Source organism: Sus scrofa, chromosome 10, assembly GCF_054392235.1.
Source record: "Sus scrofa isolate SSC_HxYL_T2T_F1_AM1 chromosome 10, Sscrofa_HxYL_maternal_Yorkshire_Landrace_v2.0, whole genome shotgun sequence".
Classification (NCBI taxonomy): domain Eukaryota; kingdom Metazoa; phylum Chordata; class Mammalia; order Artiodactyla; family Suidae; genus Sus; species Sus scrofa.
The window spans coordinates 65,839,286-65,866,297 of NC_139392.1; the positions used below are offsets into that span (position 1 = coordinate 65,839,286).

The window sequence follows — 27,012 nt, forward strand, 5'->3', positions numbered from 1 at the left end:
AAATGAGGGTTGATCATGAGGGATGATCCTGGATTATCAGGGTGGGCTCAGCCTAGTCACATGAGCCCCTAGAACACAGTTTTTCCTGGCTGGGGCTACAGCAGGAGGCAGAGACATTCAAGCCTGAGCAGGACCAAACATGCTTGTTGTTGGTTTGAAAATGCAGAGGATGGGAGAGAAGGAACGGGCAGCCTCTAGAAGCTGAGATGCAGGCCAGGTTGGGGGGGGGTGTGTGGCTCAGGCCTATAACCACAAAGAAATGAATTCTGCCAACAGCCTAAATAAGCTTGTGGGTGGGTGAGTTCCCACTGCGGCTCAGCAGAAACGAATCCAACTAGTAGCAGCCATGAGGATGGCAGGTTTGATCCCTGGCCTTGCTCAGTGGGTTAAGGATCCCACCTTGCTGTGAGCTGTGGTGTCATCTGGTAGCCACAGCTCCTATTTGATGCCTAGTCTGGGAACTTCCATATGCTGCAAGTGTGGCCCTAAAAGGAAAATAAGTAAATTAATTAATTAAATAAAAAAAAAAGAAAGAAAAAAAAAAAAAGCCTATGGGTGGGTTCTTTCCCGCTGCCACTAGGAAAGAACCCAGTGTCACCAATACCTCAGTGTCAGCCTAGTGAGACTCTGAGCAATGTGGCCAGCTGTGCCGTGCCAGACTTCTGACCTGAGATAACATTTATAATAGTATTTATTATTGGTTTTGAAGTTGTTAAGTTTGTGGCCATTTGTTATGCAGTACTAGAAAACCAACATATAGGCAGAAAAACCATTTTTTGACTGATCATCACAGCCATCAAAAAAACATACTCCATCACTGGGTCACGTTGCTGTACAGTAGAAATGGACAGAACAATGCAAATCAACTATAATTTTAAAATTAACCAAAAAATTACTCCGTTCCTGACTGTGACATATAAATTGCCGTTCCTGGCAATATGCCAGACCTCAAGCCAGCTTTCTCTCTGTTTTGGTTTCAGGGCTTCACTTAACACTTTCTTTCTTTCTTTCTTTCTTTTCTTTCTTTCTTTCTTTTTTTTAAATGGCCCCACTCTCAACATACAGGCCAGGGATCGAATCCAAGATGCAGCTGCAACCTACACCACAGCTTCGGCAATGCCAGATCCTTAACCTACCGCAGTGAGAATGACAATATTTTCTTAAAATAAACGCTTGGATCTGTTGCTGTTCATTTAGCATCTCCCACGGAGGGCATGCTGCATCATTGGAAGAGAAAAACATTTCAGTTCTATTTTTCCAGGAAAAACCTTGGGCTATGGTGTAATGACTAGCCAAGAACTGGGTTTGGGTGTTTGCTGTTTATGCTGCTGCCAGTGGTGAGATTAACGAGTGATCCCAAGTAAAGCTCTCGACCTCATCCTCATCAGAATGATTCCAGGGCTTCCACGGCTACACAATCCAGGGAAAGAGCCCTCCTCCCCCAGGATAATAGGTCCTGCCCAGTGGAACCACAATGAAGTCGCCATGAGCAAAGGACTCTGGGAACCAGGTGCTCCAGCAAGAGAGGGTGCTGTTCTAGAAAGGATAATGGGAACAGCAGCCCATTTTAAATTCATTACTCTTTAATCAACACAGTTTCCACATGCTGACAGCTGGATAATCAAGCATATCCCTGAGGGAAGAAAGCAAGCTCTTAGAAAAGTATTCTGTGGTCAGTCAACCACTGACCAGAGACAGAACTAGAGTGAAGTATCAGTCAACTCAGCCACAGTCGAACAAACCAAGGAAGAACCCACAGAGCAGAGCCCTTGACAAAGACGACAAACTCTACTGTTTAAGAGAGAGAAAGAGAGAAGGAGGGAGGAAGGAAGGAGAGAAAGAAAGAAGGAAAGATATTAAGGGGAAAACAAGATATTCTGACATTTTCAAAATAACTTGATTATGCAAATTTTAGTAGGCCCTTTATTAATATTTTTGAAACATAATAACCCTTTCCCTCCCGTGGCATTGTTTTATTTTGATGCATAACTTTAACTAAATACATTTGTAGCACTAGCTAAAAATTATCATCTAATCCAACTATGAAAGGGTAAAAAAATAATACGAAGCATATGATTACTTAATGCTCCATTAATTGATAATTTTGCTTGATGGAAAGATTGGCAAGAAGGAATGGAATTCTTAGCTCCTTGTTTTTACTTAAAAATTCCCAACAGTACTCACTCAAACAAAGAACTTAAGTTTCCACTGGAAGGACAAAAAGAAAAGTTAGTTCCAGCAGGTTCAGCCACATGTATCACTGCAGAGTCAAATAGGATCCTTTTGGATTCTAATCACATTTCAAAAGCATAGTATTTATTAGGTGCATGACTGCCAAGTACCACTATATCATAGTCGCATAATTAGAGGCATTTTTTATTTAACTAAATTATATTTAGTTCTGTCTTTCAAGCACTGCAGTTTGGAAAGTCTTACCCATCATAACGTGTCATGTTTATGTACATGAAACCCAACAGGAATTTTCCAGGAGTTCCCACATTCCACTCTGTGAACAATAACACGATATTTATTACTCCCTTGATATTCAGAATCTATGCCTAATTCTGAATATCAGAATTTGAATGTGTGTAAATTCCCAGTAAAAATGGTCAGAAACAAAGGAAACATCTTCTATGATAAAATCACTTACTAAAAGTCTACACTACAGAATTCCCTTTAATACAGAATATTGAGTAAACTTTTTTTTTTTGGCCAGACCCACAGCATGCAGGAGTTCCCAGGCCAGGGATCAAACCCACATCACAGCAGTGACAAGGCCAGATCCTTCACCCGTTGAGCCACCAGGGAACTCCTGAATAAGCTTTATTTACTTCTCTCTCAAAATCCCATTAAAATCACAGACTAAATTTAAAAACGAATGGATGTTATGATCATTATACAACTACAGATGTGATAAATTCATTTGAGTAATAAAAAAAATGAAAAAAAAACCAAAAACAAATGGATGCCTAGCAGTCCTTGAAAACAAGAAAGGGTACCGTTGCCAGATCAGAAGAGTTGAGAAATTCACGGCAGATGAAATGCATATGGCGTCGAGTTGGTGGGGAAATCCAGACAGAGGAACCACAACTCAAAACAGGTGGGGGCCAAGACCGAGGCAGAGCGTGAGCTGCTGCTCCCAGCAGGCACAGGAGATACTCCAAGTCAGAGAACACACTGGCCCCAGCTGCTGGGAAACCGGGAAGGTCACCAAAAGACAAACATCGGAAGTGCCAGGCCATGCCTCCTTCCTGAATCCATAGGGTACCTCTGGGTCATGTGACCCCAGGACATGGCTTCAGCACATGTTCTTTAAATGAGTCAGGAAACCCGTGTAAAGAGAGATCCAGCAAAAAGGTCATGAAGACATGTAAAGCAGAGATTCATTCATATAATTTCATTTTTTTTTCTTTTTTTTTTTTTTTTTTTTATGGCCGCACCCACGGCACATGAAAGTTCCCAAGCTAGGGATCAAATCAGAGCTATAGCTGTCAGCCTATGCCAGAGCCACAGCAATGCCAGATCTGAGCCACATCTGTGACTGGGAGAGGCCAGGGATTGAACCTGCATCCTTATAGATACTAGTTGGGTTCGCAACTCGCTGAGCCACAACGGGAACTCAGGCAACTTCTGATTTTCACAGGGGTCATAGCTGCTCTAAAACGCAATAAAAAAGATGTTCCTGGAACATAAAAACATGATACCACAATTAAAACAGCAATAGAAAGTTTGATTAATTGAATGGAAGTGGCAGCATTGAAAGCTAAATTGGTGGCCTGGAAGAAAAAGTTGAGGAAACTTCATAAAATAAAGAAGAAAGGTGAAAAATGTCAGAGGAACACAAGAGGACCAAGGAACCCCAGGCCAAGATTTCACAGGGGAATGCTTTCAAACTGTCAAGGTATCAGGAAGAGCTAATCCATGCTGTGTTTAAGCTTTTCCAGAGGAGAAAACGATGAAGTACTTTCCAGCTCATTCCACAAGGCCAGCCTAACTCTAATATCAAAACTGTGCAAGGACAGCATTGGAAGAAAAAAAAAGAAAAGAAAAGAAAATTACAGACAAACCTCACTTGAGAATTTTGATATAAAATTACTAAATAAAAATGCTAATAAATTGAACCTAGAAATCTCTGTGAAAGAAAGTTAAGTCGTGATGGAATGGAACTTTTTCCAAGAGTTCGAGGCCAGTTAACCACTAAGAAATTTAGTCTAGATAAATAGATTAAAGCAGAGCAACTAGAGGGTGCTCTTAAAAACTGAAATAGCATCTGGTAAGTGCTATGAGTTAGGTGTGTGTTTGGGATGGGGGATCCGCTATTAACCTAGGAATGGAAAGAGAACCCTTTAACGTGGTAAAGTGATTATACCAGAAACCTCCTATGAAAATTATACTTAATGGTAAAATATAAGAAAGATTCCCTTTAATGTTTGCCGTCACTGCTACCATTCAACACTGTTCTGGAAAACCTGGTCGATACCACGCAATAACTGGGGGTGAGGAGGGGAGAGGGAGGATAATACCTACAACTATTGCCATTTCAAGGTTATAGGCTTGCATGTCCCTTGACAGTCCTGCTGGATATAAAAAAAATGTATACAACCCAACAGATGTCTGCACATCCAGTGATGCCTGTTATGAAGTGTAACAGACAAGTCATCCACAAGAGAAACAGTAAGAAAAACAAAATAAAAGATCTAGTAGTTTGGAGTTCCCGCTGTGGCACGACAGGGTCTTCGGCGTCTCTGCAGCGCTAGGACACAGATTCAATCCTTGGCCCAGGATAGTGGGTTAAAGGATCCGGTATTGCCCCAGCTGTGCATAGGTCACAACTGCAGCTCAGATCTGATCCCTGGCACAGGAACTCCGTATGCCAAAGGAGGTGGAAAAAGAAAAAGGAAAAAAAAAAAAAAAAAAAAAAAAAAAAAAGGTAGTTAACTTAATGAGGAATAGGCAGACCCTATGTAAAGAAAGCTGCAAAAATTTCCTGAATAACAAGAAAAATGATCGTAACAAATGGAGAAATATACCAAGTTCCTGAGTGGGAAGACTTGTGATAATGAGGACAAAAAACTCCACAAATTAGGAGCTTCCTGGTGGCCTAGCAGTAAAGGATCCAGCATTGTTACTGCTGTGGCGCAGGTTAGATCCCTGGCCCAAGAACTGCCACATGCTGCAGGAATGCATGCCCCCCCCCGAATTCTTCAAACTAACATGTAAATTCAGTGCTATACCAAATTAATTTCCAATGGAATTTTTTTTAATTTTTTTTTTTTTGTCTTTTGTCTTTTTGTTGTTGTTGTTGCTATTTCTTGGGCCGCTCCCGCGGCATATGGAGGTTCCCAGGCTAGGGGTTGAATCGGAGCTGTAGCCACCGGCCTACGCCAGAGCCACAGCAACGCGGGATCCGAGCCACGTCTGCAACCTACACCACAGCTCACGGCAACGCCAGATCCTTAACCCACTGAGCAAGGGCAGGGATCGAACCCGCAACCTCATGGTTCCTAGTCGGATTCGTTAACCACTGCGCCACGACGGGAACTCCTCAATGGAATTTTTGAAACAGAATTTGTCAAACTTATTCCAAAGTTCAAACGGAAAAGGACATTCAAGAGCGTAGAGGTGAGAATTTTGAGAAAAAATGACAATAAAGTAGATCTAGCCTGTCAGGTGTCAGCACGTCCAACACAGCTACAGTCAGGAAAACAGTGAGCCACTGAGAGAGGGACATCTTTAAAGTTTGATGGAATACAGTAGCATCTGGAAATACACATAAGAAGTTCCCACAGTGGCTCAGCAGAACCTGACTAGTATCCACGAGGATGCAGATTCCACCCCTGGCCTTGTTCAGTGGGTTAAGGATCTGGTCCTGCCCTGAGTTATGGTGTAGGTCACAGATGCGGCTGGGAGTCTGAGTTGCTGTGGCTGTGGTGTAGGCCAGTAGCTACTGATTCGACCCCTAGCCTGGGAACTTCCATATGCCGCAGATGCGGCCCTAAAAAGAAAAAAAAAGAAATAGACATAAAAAGGAAGTTAGTATCTATTAAAGGAAGCTTTTGAGATCAATAAGGAAAGGTGGAAGCACTCAGGAAGTTGTGTTGGGACAACTGGCTATCAGTTTGGGGAAAAAAGCAGGTCCTTACCTCATATAATTTACAGTTGTACAAAAAAATCTATGATTAAGATAACAAAAGTAGTAGAAGAAAATGTGGAAGCCAACTCTTCTAACTCTTGGGGGAGTCTTCCCAGAAATGACACAGGACAGAAAGAACACGTGACAGGTTTACCATTGTCCTGCCCTCTGCCTCCTAACCCGCGCAGTGCCAAGCACCCTCTCTGGGCAGGTCCTGCCTCTGCCACCAGGGGGCGCACTGCTGCCCTGCTGCCTGGAGCACCTTTGTGATGTTCCTGTCTGGTTGCTCAGAGGCCAACTTCTATTTCTAACAGAGATAATACAGTTTGTATTTAACTACAACTTTCAGCCAACTGTGGGCTTCCTTCTCTCCCTAAAAACGTCACAGAATCCCAGATTATCAAAGATAATGAGGTACTTATGGATTAGCTTCTCACAAGCCCTGGTTTAAAGGCTAAAAGGAACCAATGCCCTGGTTAATAGAGGCATGTGTCTTAAACTTAGACCCAGCTGCTAGCAGTTGTGCGGGGCTCCTGATTTCTAAGGCAGTGCTTTCTGCTCTTCACATGATAACTTCTTGCAGCTTAATCTCCAAGTGGGTAACTTCAGGTCAGGTAAGGAGGGAGGCTGGCAAGAAAATGTGGGCATAGTCAAGTCCTTTTCCAAACCACAGATGAAGCAGCGGAAATTTAACAAGAGTCAAAATATATATTCAACTTGTCTTGCTTCTGCTGAGCCTCTGCCCAGGGCTTTCCACTCTCATTTTAATTCAAGCACCTGAGAGAGTGAGGTCAAATATAGATCATTTACCTTTCTGGCTCTTCTCTGAGTTTCCTATTAGCATGTGTGTGTGTGTGTGTGTGTGTGTGTGTGTTAGGGGGTGGGGATTAGGAATGGTATTCGGGGGTTGGTAATATGTCATGAAATCATAAAGTTGAGCTTTTTTATATTTTCCTAATGAGAGGAAAGTTATTGTAACTATAAACTAAAATTTTACTGCTTCAATCATAGTAACCATGAAATAGTCCTCCAACACCTTTCAAGATAGTGGAGAATTACTATTCCAGATGATTTATGTTTATCCTTTTTAAGGCACATTTTAAGAAAAAAATAATAAACTTTTAAAAAACCTTTTGGAAGAAGAAAAGGACACAGGCTAGATAAACGGGAGGTCCCTGAGGGTTATGAGTAAATCTGAACTGGTGCCATACTTTCTGAAAAGGTCTGAAGTAAAGGAACCCAGGAGACACTAAAAACTAAAACAAGACCCACTGCACTACTGACAAGGTTATGAAAAAAACTTCTTGAGCCAGCTGGATAGCTTTAGCAGCTCAGAAGAGAAGCAAAGGAGGGAAAAAACACAGCAAGACTGAAGGCAACCAAGATGATAAAGGAAAATGCAAAACAATGATAACACTCAGCCTTTGGTTGCAAACGAGGGAAGGGTAGGTGGATTCCTGAGCAGCCCTTTAGCTCCGTGCTGGACAAACACATCATGGCAAAGGCACTTGGCACCCAGCAACTTCTGGTCAGGGATTTTACATTGAGAAACGTAAGACCCAGTAACGTTTAAGGAATTCTTGTTCCTGCCAGACAGCCATCCTCTTGCCCTGAAGCCATGTGACAAATGATCCCGGATGCCTTTCTGCCTTTTACGCATCTGCTGTCTAAATCAGTGTAGAAACTGGAAGCAGCGACTCTGAATTTTGGCCCTTAGTAAAAGGGTACATTTTAGTGTCATAATGACAGTCTTGGCAGAACAGGACATTCTTACTTGAAATGTCCCTGCCATACTGAGAGCTTTGTCCATCGTAACCTGAGTCTGGCTCGACCGAGGGACTATCAATTCTAAATTTTAAATTCAGGGGCAACTGTGTGAAAGCTTAAGAGCAACTGTTTCTTGGAAATCCTGCTTTATGAATGGTTGTCTTCCGACTACCTTTCAGCACTTTAAAAGGTTTCCTTTTCATTTGCATCATTTTCCCATCTTCATTTTATCTCACCAAACCAGTTCTCTCAAAAATCGCTATTTTTTAAAAAAACGTTATTCTCTTCGTTTTCAATGAGGGTTGATCAAAGGCAGACTTGCTTTGGATAATGGTACCAACAAGGGAACATCTTTCTGTCAAAGATGTCCACCTTGGTCACTGTATCAAAGCACTGAGTCGGAGTCCAATGCTTGTGGCGGAGATCCACCTGCCCCTGCAGTGCCCTCTGGTCCGAGTCTGTGACATGGCGATGTCGCCATGCAAATGAGTTTCTCCGAGGTGCCTTTAGCCAAGTGTCTGGCTTAAGGATATGCTACAGGTGAATCTGACCGGAATGCCTCGACTGTCTCTTGCATTTACTGGAGCATCTCACCCACTGGGAAAAACAGTTCTTGACTCACTTTTCCACCTGGGAAGACGCAGCATCGTGAGATGCTGTTGCTTAAAGATGAGTCTGATCTATCGTCTCCAAACCACTTTCCAAGCGGGCTTGTTACTCAGATTCTTTTCAGACCACTTTCAGGTACGAAGTCAAGATCCCCCGAGGGTAGCCCCAAGGCAGGAGGAAGATGCCACTGGTCACTTCCAAAAGCCACTTTGCTTTCCCAGCTATGTTCGATTCTACTACTACTGCTGCTGCTACTACTACTACTACTACTACTACTACTACAACACACACACACACACACACACACACACCAAGAAGCCTCTGGCCAGCAGCAGTCACTGTTAGAGAGCTACTACAGTCCAGTCTCCCTTCCCTCAGGAACCACAGGTTAACACCTAGACACCAGAGGTCTGTTACCACCGAAGAGCTTTCCACTGCGGTCATTAAAACCCGATCAGTGTTTCTTTAAAAGCACACACACTCCTATCCTAAATTCTGTAAAGTTCAACACTAATGACAAGTGTTTTAAAAATAAAAAGTCAATTAAGTACCTGAAAGTGCCAGAAGCCATTCGATTTAACCAGTGATCAAGATCACATTTCCAAACAAACCAGCAACTGACATTCAAAAAAACCCAAAAAACAAAAAAACAAAACTAACAATTTCAATGCCGAGTGTAGAGCCCAAAGCAATTTTCTAATCTGCAAATTAAAGGATTGAGCTGGAAGATCCTTTAAAGTTCACTAGTGGATTTATAAAAATCCTTGAGTATTTCCCTCTTTAGTATATTGAAAAATAAGAGAAATGAGGTAACAAAGAGAGAAAAGTTTCATTGTGCAACTGCTACTTAAACACGCCATCTTCTAAGCTGAAAACCAAGGGAAAAAAAATCAAATGTGAAAAAATTGACCAAAATGAACAAAATTAGTATTGTTGTTATTTTGCTTCCTCAACACGCACAATTAAAAGTGAGATAATTTCTAACAGAAAACAAGAACACAGCTTCCGAAATTTAAAAGTACCACATTTCTGGACTAGAAGAAAACACATATTTATTCTGGGTAAAAATTCTGTTACATCAACAAGACATTTTGACACAGAAAAATACCTGCTTAATTTTAGAAACAAAGTAGGGAGCAGAAGGGAAAAACTAACTGCAACTCACCAAAAAGAAAGAAAGAAAAGAAACCACCTCCATATTCATTAAATAGAATGTCTTGTTATTTTCACAGACAGTAAAAACTTTTTGACATCCTTTTCAGTGCCAGGCTGGAGAGGTGTCAACGGATCTTATTTGGTCTTGTCAATGTGTAAAGAGTTTACAAAACTGACTAAATTTAGAATTAGTGGGAGTTAGGCACTTATATTCCTTATACATAGGAGAAGAGGAAAAAAGGCCCTTTTATGCCAGCTTTGAGTTTGGCTTGAGTTTTTATGACTTATTTAGAAGCCCTAGGGAATGAAAAAAAGTCTCTTAATGGAAATACTGACACAGTCTTAAATAGAGTGACATGAACCAGCACTTCTATGAAACGGCACCAGGTGTGACTGACCACTCCAGCAAGTCTGAAATGCACAGAGCATCAGAAAATCAATTCCAAGAGACTGAAGGGCAGGAGACGGTCCTGCCAACATAGAGGGGATACCCTTAAAGCATCAAAATGTCATGTTGATAAACTTGTTTTTAACAGGAAAACTGGTCAACCGTGTGGGCTCTTCACGCTTACATGTGGGGGGAGAGAGAAAAACGTAAAAGTTCTGCAAAGGCTTTCTCTGATTCTATCACAGGATTGCGTATAGTCATTCTGAAAAAGCCAAGGTCATGTCAACCCCGAGCGGGAATGGGGCAGAGGGTTTAAAATCACTAGATCTAAAGCTGTGCTTTGTTTCTTAACTCTCACCTGCAAAGTGATGCACCAGCTAGACAGATAATAGACCCCATTCCCTGGTGAAGGCGAATCCATAAAAACACCCTTGTTTTCAGTTCCCTGTCTGCTATGCTTTTTATTCTTCAGTGGATTTTCTTTAAACCAACTAACCTTTTCCATTGATCATCCTCGCATTTTCCTAAAAGTCACTCTTTTAACTGGAACACGGGTTTAGTTTCATTTCATACTTTCTAAGTTTTGATGGCAATTCTCTTAAACATCTCATAGTTTTAAGCTTCTTTCTGTTTCCACACACCCCCCATTTTTAATTTTTTTTGCATTTGCTTTTATCTTATTTTTTACCCATTTAAGCTTATTCAGGACCATTTTCTTTCTCTTGTCATGTTCACAGACACAGATCAACATACACATATGTACACTGAAAGGTCTTTTATGATTTAAGAGGCAGACGGACTAAATCATGAAAACACTAACTCATTCACTTAAGAAACAGTTCCGGAGCAAATACGTGAGAGACATTATAGTGAGTGCTGTGGGAGAGCGGGGGGGACTCTAAAATGAATAAAATACCATTTCAGAGCCTCAGAGAGCTTATAATACACACAAGGCAGTGAGTATCAGCTCAAAAGAAGATGAGAGGGTGCAGCTGCATTTTAGAAAGCAGTCTGTCTGTTCATGCGAATTTGAAAATAGTGCTGCTATCATTCTAAGGTACCGCATGGAGGAAACACAATATAAAAGGACAAACACATGTCAGGATCAAACGCAGCCTTAAAAATGTGTACATTTTCTAACTAAGCTGCCCTCGTTTATTTTTGATTTGTTTGTAAATCAGGTTGCTTGAATGGGGCTGTAAGACTCAGCATCCACATTTGGACTTTTTCAGGCTCTTACATGATACCAAATAACAAAGAGAAGTGAATGAAAACCGAAGCCCTGAAGGAGCCAGCAAACTGCTGATGCCAATATTTGTTCTCTTTTTCTCTGCCATGAATCTCAGTTTTTAACAGTAGGTGGAACACTTGGGCAGTTTCCTTTGAATGTGGCACGTGAGTGGCATAAAGAAAATTTACTTTGAAACATGGAGCTCATTTACATTTCAGAACTAATCCATGTGAACGTGTTTTGCCATCATCAGCACGTAAATATTTAACACTCTACAGCGCACAGACTATCATGCGTAAGGTTTTACACTCCTACCCCACACCTCCCCAAAGGTCAGAATTTCTATAAATCTCATTGCAAAGGTTACTGCTTTGGAATAAGGAATTCGGAAAGACCCTCTTTTAAAAAAAGGCTCATCAGAAAGACATTACTCTTCTTTCTTCAAAGGCATCAGGAGCAAGTGTAGGATTGGGGTTAATCCCAACATCACCGATTTGAAAGGGTGGGGTACAGAAAAAAAAAAAAGGAGGCGGGAGTTTAGAGCAGAGAGGACACGGAGACACACCCCATGTGCTGTGCTTCATGCGGCATGTTTCCGAGAGCAGAAATTTCTGTATTTTTAAAATCGGTCCTTCCATTTCTATCTGGAAATTTCACTTAGGCAGAGTGCCTCATTTCCAGATGGGGTCTGATAGGTGAGGAATTACTATAGTAAAGACACAAGCTCGGAAAAAAAAAAAAAAAAAAAGAATAGCCTTTCAAGTATCCTTTAAATGTCACCAACTGGGCTGGTGATAGAGGGTTTTATTATTCTCTGCTGAAGTACATCAACAGTCATTTGCATGCCAGGAAAAGAATGTCTGGAATCATCCAACAGGGCTAAGCTTAATTTTTTCACTAAAAACAAGGAAGTAACGAGCACAAAAAGGGAAATAAAAGAAGGCGACTGACTGGTCAACAACATTCCAGAAGAGAGAGGCTAGCACAGAAACACACACTGTCCCTAACAGCTGGCTCCAGACAAGGGTCCTCTATCTAGACCACCAGGAGGCTTTCTTTAAGCTGCACCTCCCACCCAACACCTAACACTGCTGAAAGCTCAGTGCGGGGTGATTAGGCACTGTTCAAAAAGATCTGACCGGGCAGCTCTTTCCATTTTTCTCCTGCTTCATTGAAGTGTGGTTTCTTTGATGAGCAGCCTAGCACAAAACCCAGGGCTCTGTGAGCCTAGAACATTTTTGTATGTGGTAGGAAGGCATGACGGCACCTCATACATGAACACCTCGTGTCCCTAAGTGTATACTGAAGTCAGCAATTTAGAACAGGAAACACACACACACACACACAAAGAAAAAAAAAAAAAAAGGAGTTCCCATCATGGTGCAACGGAAACGAATCCAACTAGGAACCCTGAGGTTGCGGGTTCGATCCCTGGCCTTGTTAAGTGGGTTGAGGATCCTGCGTTGCTGTGGCTGTGGTGTTGGCTGGCAGCTGTAGCTCCGATTTGACCCCCAGCCTGGGAACCTCCATATGCTGCAGGTGTGGCCCTAAAAAGAAAAAAAAAAAAAAAAAAAGAATAGAACGGAAAGTGCCATTTCTCCAAAGAAACTAGGCTGTAAATCCCAGGCTAATCCAATGGTTCACTGAACTCATGAGCTGTGCTGGGTTTACTACTGATAGTACCGGCTGAAATTCAAAGTCCACGAGTGTGCAGAAAGAGAGAGAAGAGAACAGTACCCCTCACCCTTACGGAGGGGGGGTGTGTCATCACAGCCAAGAAATACTATTTGTCATTCTCCCCAACTTACTTTCTGCTGCCGCCTTGCTCTTTCCCCAGTAACCAAAATCCCTAGTTTCCTTCTTTAGGTCCAACGGTGACAGGCCATCCAAATGGGACTTTACCTCCCCAAGAGTCCCCTGCACCAAATCAAAAACTTCTTTTTCTCCATTGAAATCTCCATTTCTTGAGGGGTATTCATCTCAGTCAGGTGGAGGGGAAAGCTAATCCGATTAATTCACGTGAACACAGAAAAGAATTCTATCTGCCAATGTGTTTTTGCTATACCAGATGTGTATAATTAAGAAGGATTTTAGGCAGTTTAACAAGATGAAACACTCAGCCATGTGGGAGCAGATTAAATTTATGAATCATACACTGGGAAAGCGGGGGTGCTCAGAGAGGAACCATTAGAATGTACTAGCCGCTTAGAAGTTGATCACTTGTGAGCTGTGAAAAGGAAGAACAGAAAAGGAACTTGTCCTCAGGCGCTTGCAACACAGGGGGGCGGTCCACACGTTATATTTCAAGACCTGCCTGCCGTTTCCCTCATCAAGGATGCTTCTTAGAAACGGTTTCCTGGAGTTCCCGTCGTGGCGCAGTGGTTAACGAATCCGACTAGGAACCATGAGGTTGCGGGTTCGGTCCCTGCCCTTGCTCAGTGGGTTAACGATCCGGCGTTGCCGTGAGCTGTGGTGTAGGTTGCAGACGCGGCTCGGATCCCGAGTTGCTGTGGCTCTGGCGTAGGCCGGTGGCTACAGCTCCGATTCGACCCCTAGCCTGGGAACCTCCATATGCCTCAGGAGCGGCCCAAGAAATAGCAACAACAACGACAAAAAAAAAAAAAAAAAAAAAAAGAAACGGTTTCCCCCCTCTTTTGCTGAAGAAGGAAATTTCACAGGCTTGGTTGGTTTGGAGGGTAGATTAAATTCCAATCCAAGTGAGGAAGGGCTCCCAAGAGGACTCTCTCTGCAAGGGGGATACGGATGGCAGGTGGCTCCTCCAGGGATGTGCCATCCGGAGAACGTGAGTGCTGAGTCAGGCATGGAGCAGGGATGATGGCTGAGCTGTGTCCTGACCCCTCAGGGAGCAGCCCAGCTACGGGCTGGAGCTCTGGAGTCAGTGTGGGAGGGGAACCCACTCCATCAAATACCTTGAAATTTCCATCTGTTGATCTCACGCAAAGAAGAGGACTGTAATTGTACTTTAGGTGACTTCACTCAACAGGTGACACCGAGCAACTAGCTCTTCTCATGTATTACATCCCTGTATTTAGAAGCAATGACCTTGATAATTCTGATCGATTCTAATGTCATAATCGCTGCTGTCAGAAATGTTTTAACCAATATTTATTGAGAGCCTACTATGCCCTGAAAAAAAGAACACTTTTTCCCCCCTGCACGATATGGGTAACTGCAGGTTACAGAGAAATAATACTTCCACAAAAAATCAACAAAACTATGTTTGTATCTATTCGGAAGGTGTCTAGGAATATTGTCATTTAGGATTACTGCTTTATATTCTATCAGGCTTCTCCCTCCTAGAATTTAACAAGTGAAATGAAATTCCGTGATACACTATCCTTCCAAACACCGACTCTTTCTTTCATTTGGCCTTTTTTTTTTTTTTTTTTTTTTTGTCTTTTTGTCATTTCTTGGGTCGCTCCCACAGCATATGGAGGTTCCCAGGCTAGGGGTTGAATCAGAGCTGTAGCCGCCGGCCTACACCACAGCCACAGCAACACGGGATCCGAGCTGCGTCTGCAACCTTCACCACAGCTCACGGCAACGCAGGATCCTTAACCCACTGAGCAAGGCCAGGGATTGAACCCACAACCTCATGGTTCCTAATCGGATTCATTAACCACTGTGCCATGATGGAACTCCATCATTTGGCTTTTTTAATATATAAAAATATCTACTCCATAACAGTCAATAAAATGCATCATGAGATAGCAACTGTCTTACAAAACTGGATGGAAAAATGGATACAATGTCTTCGCACAGATAAACCTATGTATTCTATTTAAAGGTGATCTCTTCTGAAAAAAGAATTTCAAAGCTGAACTTTCTGTACTATTGTAGAACTAGGGTGAAGAGGGGAGTGGTGTTTAACAGAAGACTTAGAAGATGGCTGTTCAGGTGAGGAAAGAAAGCTATAACCAGAAGGAACTGAAGGAATTCAGAATCAGCCTGCGTGCCAGAGAGAACCAAAGCAGCTGCTCAGTAAGCATTTACTGAGATCCCCTGTCCTACCATTTATGCAAGAGTGGGAACCCAGCTACAACCGAGCAGCCCTGCCACTAATTCCCACAGAAGATGCCATTTATTGCTTTGGTCTGAAACGCAACAGACCAGCCTTACACCCACCAGTATGTCTTGATTCTCCATCCACAAAACCAAAAATTTTATTCCGTTCTTTTTCAGCTGACACGCATGCACGAAAAACCAGAAGTTGATGTGTCTAGGCTGCCTTCTCATCGTTGCATAACTAAAAAATAGGTTTTTTTATTTAAAAATAGAACTTGGCGAGTGAAGAGTCCATAATACGGACCAAGTGCATTTGGAATGCTTTAATAAAAATAAATGTCCAAGCCATTTCACTCTGAAAAGCATCAACGACACAGGCATGCTCGTCCCTCTTTGGCTTTACACTTTGTCACCTTTGAAAAGAGCGTGCATTGTCACAAGTTTTTAAATAACAGACCTTCAATTACCCCACCTCATTAAATTTTCATTTTTTATCTTCCTTGTTATTGTCCATACACACTTGTCATAATTATATTCAGTGTAGCCACAACTGAAAATTTTTTTCATTTAACATTTATTACATTGGCAACATTTCCCATGTCGTGTCATCGTCAGTATCAGTATCACAAACCAAAATTTTGACTTTTATGCTATCAGAACCTGGTTTGGGATTAGAATGACATTCACATAAGTTGAGATACTTTCTGTGCGTTCATACGTTCCAGAAAAAAAGGTATAAAATAGAGGAATCAATTATTTCTTCAGACTTTGAAAAAATTCAAGGGATCTATCAAGTCATGTGTTTGGGGCATGGACTTTTCTTAAAAACTTTAATTTTTCCACATCAGCAGTCATTTAAACTTTTCTTATTATGAATTTATGATTTAATTTGTGTGAATAATAGCAATTCGCTTCATCCACACATCTGCATATAACAGACTGTCCAATAATTGTGCATAGTACTATATCATAATTTTAAAAAATATTTCTAATAACGATATATTGATTGCTATAGCTTCTTTCTTCTTTCCGACCTTCATTTGTGTCAGTTTTGGCTTGTTTCTTTTACTACTTATTTCAAAGAGCCGACTCTTGATTTATTTATCTATTTTGCAGCCTTCCTTTTTACCTTTTTTGTTTTCTGTTTATTCTTTTTTCAATTATCTGTACTTGGATGACTTATTTTCCTTTTTCTGAAAATAAACACTCATAAAGCTCTGAATTACTTCCAAGTTCTAATCTGGCCACATCAGTTAGGTATTAGTGGATAGTTTAAATTTTTTCATTATTGGCTAAACCATCTTCTGTTGCATCTATTACTTCTTACCAGAACAATTACTACTTACAAGACTGTTTTTCTGCGTGTTTGGAGGTGTTTTCACTGTTTCTTTGTTCGGGTTGGAGATACAAACAGAAAATGAGATTAAGTCATTAAAAATATATTAAGATTTCCTCTGACTCCTCAGAGATGATGGATCTTGTATATACTTGTAGACACCTGAAAATCAGATTTCTGGCTAAGTAACATTAAAGATACTTTAACTGACCAACTCAAAATTTCTTTATAGGAGTTCCTGTCATGGCACAGTGGTTAACGACTCTGACTAGGAACCACGAGGTTGCAGATTTGATCCCTGGCCTCGCTCAGTGGGTTGAGGATCCTGTGTTGCTGTGGCTCTGGGGCACGCTGGCAGCTACAGCTCTGATTAGACCCCTAGTCTGGAAACCTCCAAATGCCATGAGTGTGGCCCTAGAAAAGGCAAAAAGACCAAAAAAAAAAATTTATTTATAAAGCTCTACTGCACACACATCAAGCTCCTTGATATTATAGGGTTTCAATGTAGTTAAAAGTAGCTGCATAGCCATCAGCATTGAATCTAGAATGCCACAACTATTCAACAAATGACAAATGTGTAATGAAAACAATAATATAGTTATGTTGCTCCAACCTCTGGCGCAGACTCAGCTCCAATATTGTGAGCTGTGTGTTCTTGATCTGGGCTTTCTTATCTGTGACATGATACGGCTGGACGACGCTTCCTGAAGTTAATCCAGGGTGACATTTCTAAATCTCACTGGCTGGCATTTTCAGGACCTGAACTCCACCTACACCAGATGTAGGACAAACATAATCCTCTGAACTGAAGCAAATGGCTCAAACACTCCTTACAAGCAAAACTCTCAGGAAACTGAAGTCAAGAAAGAAGATTTTACTGAACTTGAACGTTCTGGACAAGGAGAAATCGCTTCATTATTTCTGCACGAAAAGAAAAAATTTCAAAGCTGTTTATCAGCCCTACCTGTGCTTTTCAGGAAGAAAAGTAAAATTTCCAAAGCTCTTTGAGCCAGACCTCCGCTTCTCCTTCACAAAAGCCTTGGCACCCGTGCTAGCCTCTATCCATTCTCCATCACTCTTAGCAATCACAGAATTTAAGAGAAAAGATGGAATACTAAGTATTGGCACAGTGGGTTATAATCTGGGACATTCTTCCATTATAATTTAAAGCCAACACATCTCTCCTCAAAGAAGGTTTATCGCAAAGATTAACATTTTTTTTATTGAGAATGAACACTTTCCAGGAGAGCATCCTCTACTAACCAGCACATCTACTGCGTAAGAGCAAAATAAATGCTTTCCAGCTGAATTCTGGGCAATATGTGGCATAACCTGGGGCACAAGCGATAAAAACCATGCCTTTGCACTTGTCGAAAGAGAGCCCTCCGCTGCAGGCTTCACTCTGTTTTAAGCAAAGCATCACAAAGAGCCCACACTCACCTGTGCGATAGACAAAGTTGCCTTCGGTCTCTGATGACGAGGGAGATACCAACTCCTCCTCGAATTCATTGGAACTAAAAGATCCCGAGTGGTTTCTTTGCCTTGTCTTTCCTATCATGGCAGCGTTTGTGACCATGACATGTCTCAAAGAGTCGTTAAGATAACGATTCAATAAGCTGCTCTTGTACTTTGGGGGCGAAACATAGTCCTCGCTGGCCTGAGACTCGGGCCTCACGCCAGCTTTTATGACCGAGCTCTCACTTTTAATCACAGGATGGTGAACTGGATTATCGTAGCTCCCTTCATTCATGTGGTTTCGTGGGGGATCTTCTCCATCTACGGGGGGGGAAAAAACATATCACCAGGTCGTGCTTACACATGCTTTTCCCCAGCCCCCTAATTGTTATATATTTAATGATTTAAAAAATACACACAGGAAGACTATTTAAAGGGTAATAAAATTATCTTTGACATTTAAGATTAATTTTCAGGCAAAGGAAAGCAGAAATCTAGGTAATCTCTCCCTTCGGTATTTTAATTTTAATACACTTCACAGAAAATGTTATTCTGACACATGATAAATCTATGAACGAGAGGAAAGAGCCATAATTCGCTTGGTCATTTACAGTATTGTAAAAGCGAAGTTACCTCCTGCCATAAAAAAGAACTGTGACAGCATCGTCATGTTTTGTAGGATCGGCCTTAAAAATAGCATCTGAGGTGAGCGTCTCATTACAGAGGCAGAGCAGAGAAAGCAAAATTAAAAAAAAAAAAAATTAACGAACCTTCAGAACATGAATCATCACTGCTTACACTAAGCCGCTCAGCGTTGCCTTGAACATACTTGTTGTACAACTTGATTCTTAAGGCCCAGCTTAAATCTGGCTGTCGAACGGTATTCTTAAGCCGACGTCTTGCATTAGCAAACCAATTTGACACCTAAAAAAGTTGTATTTCTCAATTAACACAACATAAGACATTATCCCTCGTGCGATGACTTTGCTACAATTACCAGAAAGGATCTAAGCCTCTCTTCTTGATCTCTGGTTATTAAATAGTCTCAGGACCTGACCGTACTGGACATTCCTATTTGTTCATTATTCATTCAACGAATGCTCTGAGCATGTACCACACTGACTGAGCACTGACTGTGTTCTGGGAATAAGAAAATGTTAAGGGGCTTTGCTGTCCAATGCTCAGTCTAATAAGAGAGACTAGACTCTAATGTAGGGAAGAATGTGATACATGGTTTCAGAGGCGTTACCATAAAATGTTATAGGAGCCCAGCGGAAGGACGGGTTACTTTCCCATGTGGCTCAAGATGTCAGGAGAAACTTAGCTAGATTTTGAAGGAACATCTCAGGGATAACAGGTAGGGAAGTGTGCTTCCACAGGAACAAATACAAGTCACATAAATTCCAGAGACACTGGGATGGGAGAGGGAGACAGAAGAATGAGAAATGACCCTGAGCTAGCAAACGTGTGTAAGCAAGAGAAGCAGTGCCACTTGAAGAAAGAAAGCAGAATTGCTTCAGGGTGAAACGATCGGTCTGGTTGGGAATGATTAGCTTGAGGCACCAAAAAAGTACACGGGTGAGATGTGTCACAAGAAAATGAAAATGGCATCTGCGGTTTAAGGGCAAGGTAGATCAGATCCGGGACCGGGAGCTGAAGTTATGACAGTAGACAAATGGAAAGAGGATCAAGGACCAAACCCTAGACACCTTCAGTGACGAAGAAGATGGGAGCATGCAAGACAGAGAGAGAGCAGACAAGGAGAGAGAGACAGAGAGAGTCAGAGAGAGAGCAATCAGACAAGGGGAGGGAGAGAGAGGCAGAGAGAGAGCAATCAGACAAGGGGAGGAGGAGAGAGGGGGAGAGAGACAGAGAGAGACAGACAGAGACACAGAGAGATAGACAGAGACAGAGCAATCAGACAAGGGGAGGAGGAGAGAGACAGAGAGAGACAGACAGAGACAGAGAGACAGAGAGACAGAAACAGAGCAATCAAACAAGGGGAGGAGGAGAGAGACAGAGAGAGACGGAGACAGAGAGATAGAGAGACAGAGAGAGAGCAATCAGACAAGGAGAGGAGGAGGGAGGGGGAGAGAGACAGAGAGAGACAGACAGAGACAGAGAGAGATAGAGAGACAGAGACAGAGCAATCAGACAAGGGGAGGAGGAGAGAGACAGAGAGAAACAGAGAAAGGGAGCAATCAGACAAGGAGAAGGTGGCGGGGGAGAGAGAGACAAAGACAGAGATAGCAATCAAACAAGGAAAGAGAGAGAGAGAGAGGAACCAAACAATACTCAGCTTGAAGCTAAAACGCAAGTGCTTCCAAACAGGTGTTGCCAAAGAAATGAACACTGTAAAACAAAATTAGTTCCACTGTTTTTTTTTAAGGTGTTACTGTATTTCTAGAGGCTAACATGGTACTTGACATTTCTTTTTAAATTCAAGCTATCATCAGTGTGTACCATCAGCTATACACACACGCGCGCACACACACACCCTGAAAGGCCATTATTTGCCTTAGTAACAAGGGTAAAACATGGAAAGAGGATTATGTCTTTCTGCTAATTTATTTATTCCGGAACAGGATCCCACAGTACTATGATTGTTTGTGTGGTGATGCGTGCACTAGAATTTCTTTCTTTGTTTTTTTGTTTACATTTATACTATAAATACACAATTTTCTCATAGTACTCAAGCTTTAATTAGTGAATGAATCTGTGGTGAATCCTACTTTAAAAACTAATTTTTTTGAAGTTCCCATCATGGCGCAGCGGAAACAAATCCGACTAGGAACCATGAGGTTTTGGGTTCGATCCCTGGCCTCGCTCAGTGGGTTAAAGATCTGGAGTTGTTATGAGCTGTGGTGTAGGTCGCAGATGCGGCTCGGATCTGGTGTTGCTGTGGCTGTGGTGTAGACCGGCAGCTGTCGCTCTGATTGGATCCCTAGCCTGGGAACTCCCATTTGCCATGGGTGTGGCCCTAAAATGCAAAACAAACAAAAAACAACAATTTTTTCATTTTTTTCCCCATGGGTAAAACATGGGAACTTTCCCAAATTATAGTTACACAAACTATATCGCATTTGAAATATATCTATATATATATATATATACACACACACATATACATAGATATATTTCACATTACTTCCCTTTGTGTCTTAAGCAATGATCGTTATCCTCTCAAGTTTCTGTGCAGTGGTCTAATATCTCACCATGGCATTTCAAAAGCCTTCGTCTCTACCAACCCCCTCTCTCTGCCAAGCTGTGCCATTATGACCATGGTTCAGTCTGACTCTAAATTCTACCTTCTCCAACCTCTACAAACCTACCGCCTCTACAACTTCTGGGACGATTCATTCAACAAACACAGGCTGAGGAGCTCTTGTGCTTTAGACACCGAGTTCCGTGCTAAGAATGAATACACGTTGTCCCTGCACATACAGAAGGACCAGCATTGAAGAGATGGCCATGCTTCGCCACAATACACGCGTGAACCTGCACCGTGGAAGCAGCACAGTCCCAATCATGGCCAAAATGTCCGTCCACATCCCTTGAACTGGGGATTTTATTTTATTTTATTTTTTATTGCTATTTTCAACACACTTCCCCCCCCCCCCACTGTACAGCATAGGGACGAACTGGGAATTTTAGAACATTATTTTTTTGAACATCCTTCTCTTGTACTCCATCCACCTGAATGGACTGTAACAACCACCATCAATTTCAAGTATTGACGCCCTGTTGGGACTTAATCACCATTTTCAAATCCAACCCATGACCTGATAGCCTCTGATTCTTGTAAAATGGACAGACCTGGTTTCCTGTTCTGAGTTGGCTAAGAACATGCTGTGTGACAGGTTATTTATTTATTTGTTTTTTTTTGTTTTTGTTTTTGTTTTTTTTTTTTTTGCTTTTTAGGGCTGCATCGGTAGCCTATCGAAGTTCCCAGGCTAGGGGTCAAATCGGAGCTGCAGGTGCCGGCTACGCCACAGCCACAGCAACGCGGGATACTTAACCCATCAAGCGAGGCCAGTGATCGAACCCACAGACTCAAGGATACCGCTGTGCCAAAACGGGAAGTCCTGCTGTGTGAGTTTAGATAAGTCGATCGACTTTTCAGAACTTCAAACCTTTCATCTATAAAATGCATGAGATGGTTCCTAACATCCTTGCCAACGCTGAGAACTAAGATCTGTGAATACTGCCCACCCAGGCTCTCCTGCAAAAGTGTTAACCCATCTCTGTTACGGCTGGTACTAACCTACCTCTCCTCTTGGCCACCACCCTTTAGCGATCCGGTAGGTGTGTGTCCTTCTCTGTCCCTCTCACCCAAGGTGGCCTACGACTTCACCTATGTCTACATCACTTGTATTTATTAGAATCCAACTCCAAAACTTCTTTTGGGGACTTTCTTTACTAATCATATAATTTAGAGACTAATCTTAAATCTTAATGGACCTTCGCTCTTAATACAGCCCACAGATAGTTCCACATAGGGTAAAATTCAATTCTTATGAAACTCTTCATATTTTTATAAAAATGCAATGGACTTTTCATGTCAAAAAACATTAATACACTATAATTTTAACATACAAACATGGGGACCTATAAATATCACGTGGGATAAACTAATTTTTCACATACGGGAGTCACATCCTTTTTATGTTTTACATACTCATAGTTCTTACCAGAGTATATTCATTATACCATGAAAGATGTTCCATAAATGTTTGCTGGCATCTAACACAAGCTGTTTCTAAACTGATTTCATCAATTTGACTGGTACCCAATCTGCCAATATATTTACTCTGCCAGTAAATTATCAGAAATTTACAGTACAACCCAAGGGCTGGCTATAGTCTGGGGTGTTTAATATCTTCTTGTGTTAAGGTGTGCAAACAGCAGACAATAGCTGGTGAGAAAATTTGCCTAAATATTATTTTGCAATTGTTTTCCTGATGAATATAATGCAAATGCCATCTGTTTCACTGAAAGTAAAAACAGTCAGTTCAAATTTTCTACCTTTAACTTACTATGGATTCCTCCAGGTTATCATTCAAATTCTCTTGAATTCTATTTTACATGAAACAGGCCTTCTGAGCAAGGCTAGGTTCTGCAACAGCATCTTAATGTCAAACTCAGAGCTTTAAAAACACTGTGTTTTATAGGGAACGCTTAGAAAACCAAATATCTAGAAGCTGGAAGAGAAAACTAAGTACTTTTCATCCCACTCTAACAGAAGTGTTTACATTCATCATATTGACAGAGCAATCATTACGGTAAACCCAACGGGATATGCCGGCATCTGTCTACCTGTGAACACACAGAATTACCAACTCATATCTGTTTATTCAACTGAAATATTAAACACCTTATTTCTCCGCTATGTAGTGTAACACTCAGAATAATGTAGAAAGACTAATCTGAGATTTTGTTGAATATTTATCAGTGGCCATAATCCTTATTGTTGATAACTGCACATGTGTCTCAGTAAAACCACTCAACGCCAAACAAAAACAGAGCTATATCAACATAGGGGCAAAATCTCACAACACAGCAGATTTAACCAAATGGCACGTGGACGTAGCACAGGGATTTGAACCTTCTACTATGATTAACTAAATCCAATCACTAAAATGTAATCTCAAACTCCACTTGCATGGCACCCTGTGTTATGATCACGGAAAAAATCACCCAGAGTAGACATTTCACTCTCATAATCCAGGAAAAAAACATATATTTTAAATATATATATACAGAAACATGAGAAATAGTGAAGCCTGATACAGCCATTTGCCCTTTTTAAAACAACTTCTTCAGAGGTAATTATTCCCTAGGGAAGCTCCATATCCTACAAAAAGACAAAACCCCAACTGAACATCACTTTATATCATTCCACAATAAAGCAGTTTATATTTTGAGGGTAGAAAATATATTTTTAGAATGTGTGAACAATGGTCATGTCCAGTGGACTATTTTGGCTGGTTAAAGTCAAAACACATATACAAACACAAAAATCATCTCCCTGTTAATTTCATTAAAATGCTTATGTCTTATTAGCAATTTGCCAGGTTAATAATGCAAACAGTTATAGCACCTTAAGACAAGCTGCCAAGTCTAGGGGTAGAAAAATGTGAAAGTTGTGTCAATAACCTCTTTCTGTTTCATCTTTCCAGGATGAATAAAATGTAGGTGTTGATTACTGTCCTGAGAGCGTCTATTTATCAGGAAAAGTAACTTCTATGGTCTTAAACAAATTCCCTCCAGTACAGTTTCAGCTTTTTGTTCCTAGGCTTAATGGAGATTGCTGGCCAGGTTTGGCACCCTTCCTTGTCAATTTAAGAGTGGCAAAATAAGGCAAAAGTCCTTCTTACGAAAACTATGGCAGTACGGCACACAACCAAAAGGAAAACGTTAGATGTAAAAGAAATTTTCAAATGTGAGACAGTCTTGTTGTTAAGGAAATTTTCAAATGTGAGACATAATTGTTGTTAACAATTATGCTGATAATTTATTGATATCGCTTATGAGAAGCAGAGACAGGAGGTATTATAATCAGCAAGAAATAGAATTTGGAGCCAGTAATAAGGAGAACCCTAGATATTTTTCTACAGACATACAATATGACATATTTCCAGATATACTGAAAATAATAAAGTGAGTCATACTAGTGCCTGATTTGTAGACGTGTCATATTAAATAAAGATAATGAGATGCCCTCTGTGTTTTTCCTGGAATGGGATGGCTTTTAAGACTAGATCTTAGTCTGATTTCAAGACATTCTCCCGTTTTCAGGAAGACGTTTCGGGAAGTCACATGGTGATGACAGTGGTATTCCCCAGTTAGAACCTACTCAGTCTGCAGACATGTGCAGATAGTTTTCTCTATGGAAAGTACTGGGCTGGGAGGAAAAGGGTGCATAAGAATGAATAAGACGTGATCACTCTTCTCAAGCAGCCTGACTCCACGGGAGACATTTATTCAGTGGGAGAACCTGACTCCTAAAACAGGGGTCTAATTTGCAGGGCTCAAAAGCTGTATTCAGATCACAGCTTGCTATTTTTCCCCCAGAAGTAAAATGTATTTACATAATTTATTTGGTTTCCATAGAGTCAGAATTTGCTTTGGATGTTTAATACATGTCTGACTTAAACAAACCCCTTATATTCATAAATTTATACTTTCTTACATAGACATTCCATTATGCCTAATTGAGAATAACTGAATGATATATAAGGTTACTCTATACATTTTCATTCTGTCCATTTATTACTTTAGCGTTCCAGAAACCAACTTTACTTATTATAAAATTTGGGGATCATTAACCAGTATAAATTATAAATAATTACCTTTACCCCATTTAAAAATTATACATTTGTGTGCATTTTTATTTTCTGAAGACTAGTGTAAAAGAAAATGTAATGGGAAAAGTTTTTACTACATGAATAAAAACTTCATGTAAATTAGAAAAATGCAATAGTCTGGAGTTCCTGTCATGGCGCAGTGGGGACGAATCCGACTAGGAACCATGAGGTTGCGGGTTCGATCCCTGGCCTCGCTCAGTTGGTTAAGGATCCGGCATTGCCATGAGCTGTGGTGTAGGTGGCAGATGTGGCTCGGGTGTGGTGTTGCTGTGGCTGTGGTGTAGGCCGGCGGCAACAGCTCCAATTAGACCCCCAGCCTGGCAACCTCCATACGCTGTGGAAAAAGACGAAAGACAAAAAAAAAAGAAAGAAAAAAGAAAAGAAAAATGCAATAGTCTTACCAAGATTTTAATGTAAAAAGAACTGTTACGTGTACTTGTATCATTAGAGGTAGAAAATAATCTTATTCTGTATTAAAACGACAACTACTTATATTGCAGCTCAAAAAAACCTACTGCACATGAAAATATAAATGTCTCTGGTAATGACAATTAATACTTCTCATAACTAAAAATGTCCTAAGTATGCCATAAACATTTTTTGCTCTCCGTATGAAAGAATGGCAAGTATTAAGTATGGAACTATGTAATGTAATTAATAATCTGATGTTTTATTGCTGACATCACAGTGAAATATTTAAATAGCTCTATAAATTAGTGTACTTTCAAAATAAATAGCATACAGGTTTAAACTAAAACTTGAAAGTACGCATTTATTTTCAAAAGTCAAGTTTTTCTTGATTGGGGTAATTTATTTAAGAACTACTTTTGAAAATCATTGAAAGTTCATAGTTTTATGTCAAATAGATATTAAGCCAAGAACACTAAATTAATTATCCCCTCCAGTGCTGCAGCAAATCACTATTAATACTACTGCCTGTTAATATAAAGCAAAACAGATGTTTTTCACTACAACTGTATACCGAAAATAAGTAGACAAATGCATATTACAGTTTTAATAAGACTGAATACAAGTCAATTTTCATGCTTTGTCAAACCTTCCAGTAATTCCTAAAATGACAATCTTAAATACTCTGGAAAGCAATTTTTTGTTATCTAATAGTTAAATATTCTCCTTTATCTTGGGGTTCTTACTATAATTTTAACAGAATGACCAAAAGTTCACAAATGCAGTGATGCAGGGCTGGGATAATGCATGAGACTTCTCAGCTCTTTTAGCTCCTCCTCTTCTTTCTGAGGAAATGTGTTCTATCTGCATGCAGAAAAGTTCCTGTCACTCTATTTACCAAAGAAAACTGGTGTGATGGAAAGAGCATTTGATCTGAAATTACACTGTTTCCAGGCCTACCTCTACCCCTAATAACACACCCTCCTCCTGCCTTGGTTAACTCATCTGCAAAATGCTGCTAATACCTGCTCTACCTCACCCTGCTTTTGTGAATATCAGATAAAATGAAGGGGGGAAAAATAACCTTGTGAAATGTAAAGGAGCGCTGATCCCTAGAGAGGAAACAAACTTACACCA

At 40.9% G+C, this 27,012-nt stretch overlaps 1 protein-coding gene across 22 annotated transcripts in view; it reads right to left on the minus strand.

The window, feature by feature from the left end:
• The window catches only part of MKX (mohawk homeobox), a 76,630-nt gene that overhangs the window by 44,710 nt on the left and 4,908 nt on the right, over window positions 1–27,012 (minus strand). For 17 of the 22 annotated variants that reach the window (XM_084979960.1, XM_084979946.1, XM_084979948.1 and 14 more), the window contains 2 exons: window positions 18,871–19,024; window positions 18,086–18,421 (listed from right to left, as the gene is read on the minus strand). In XM_084979960.1, the coding sequence (XP_084836086.1) occupies window positions 18,086–18,421; window positions 18,871–19,024 (490 nt within the window). Of the gene's footprint in view, window positions 1–16,348; window positions 17,567–18,085; window positions 18,422–18,870; window positions 19,025–27,012 lie in introns of those variants that run through there. The other 5 variants (XM_084979955.1, XM_084979958.1, XM_084979959.1 and 2 more) reach the window with 1 other exon arrangement.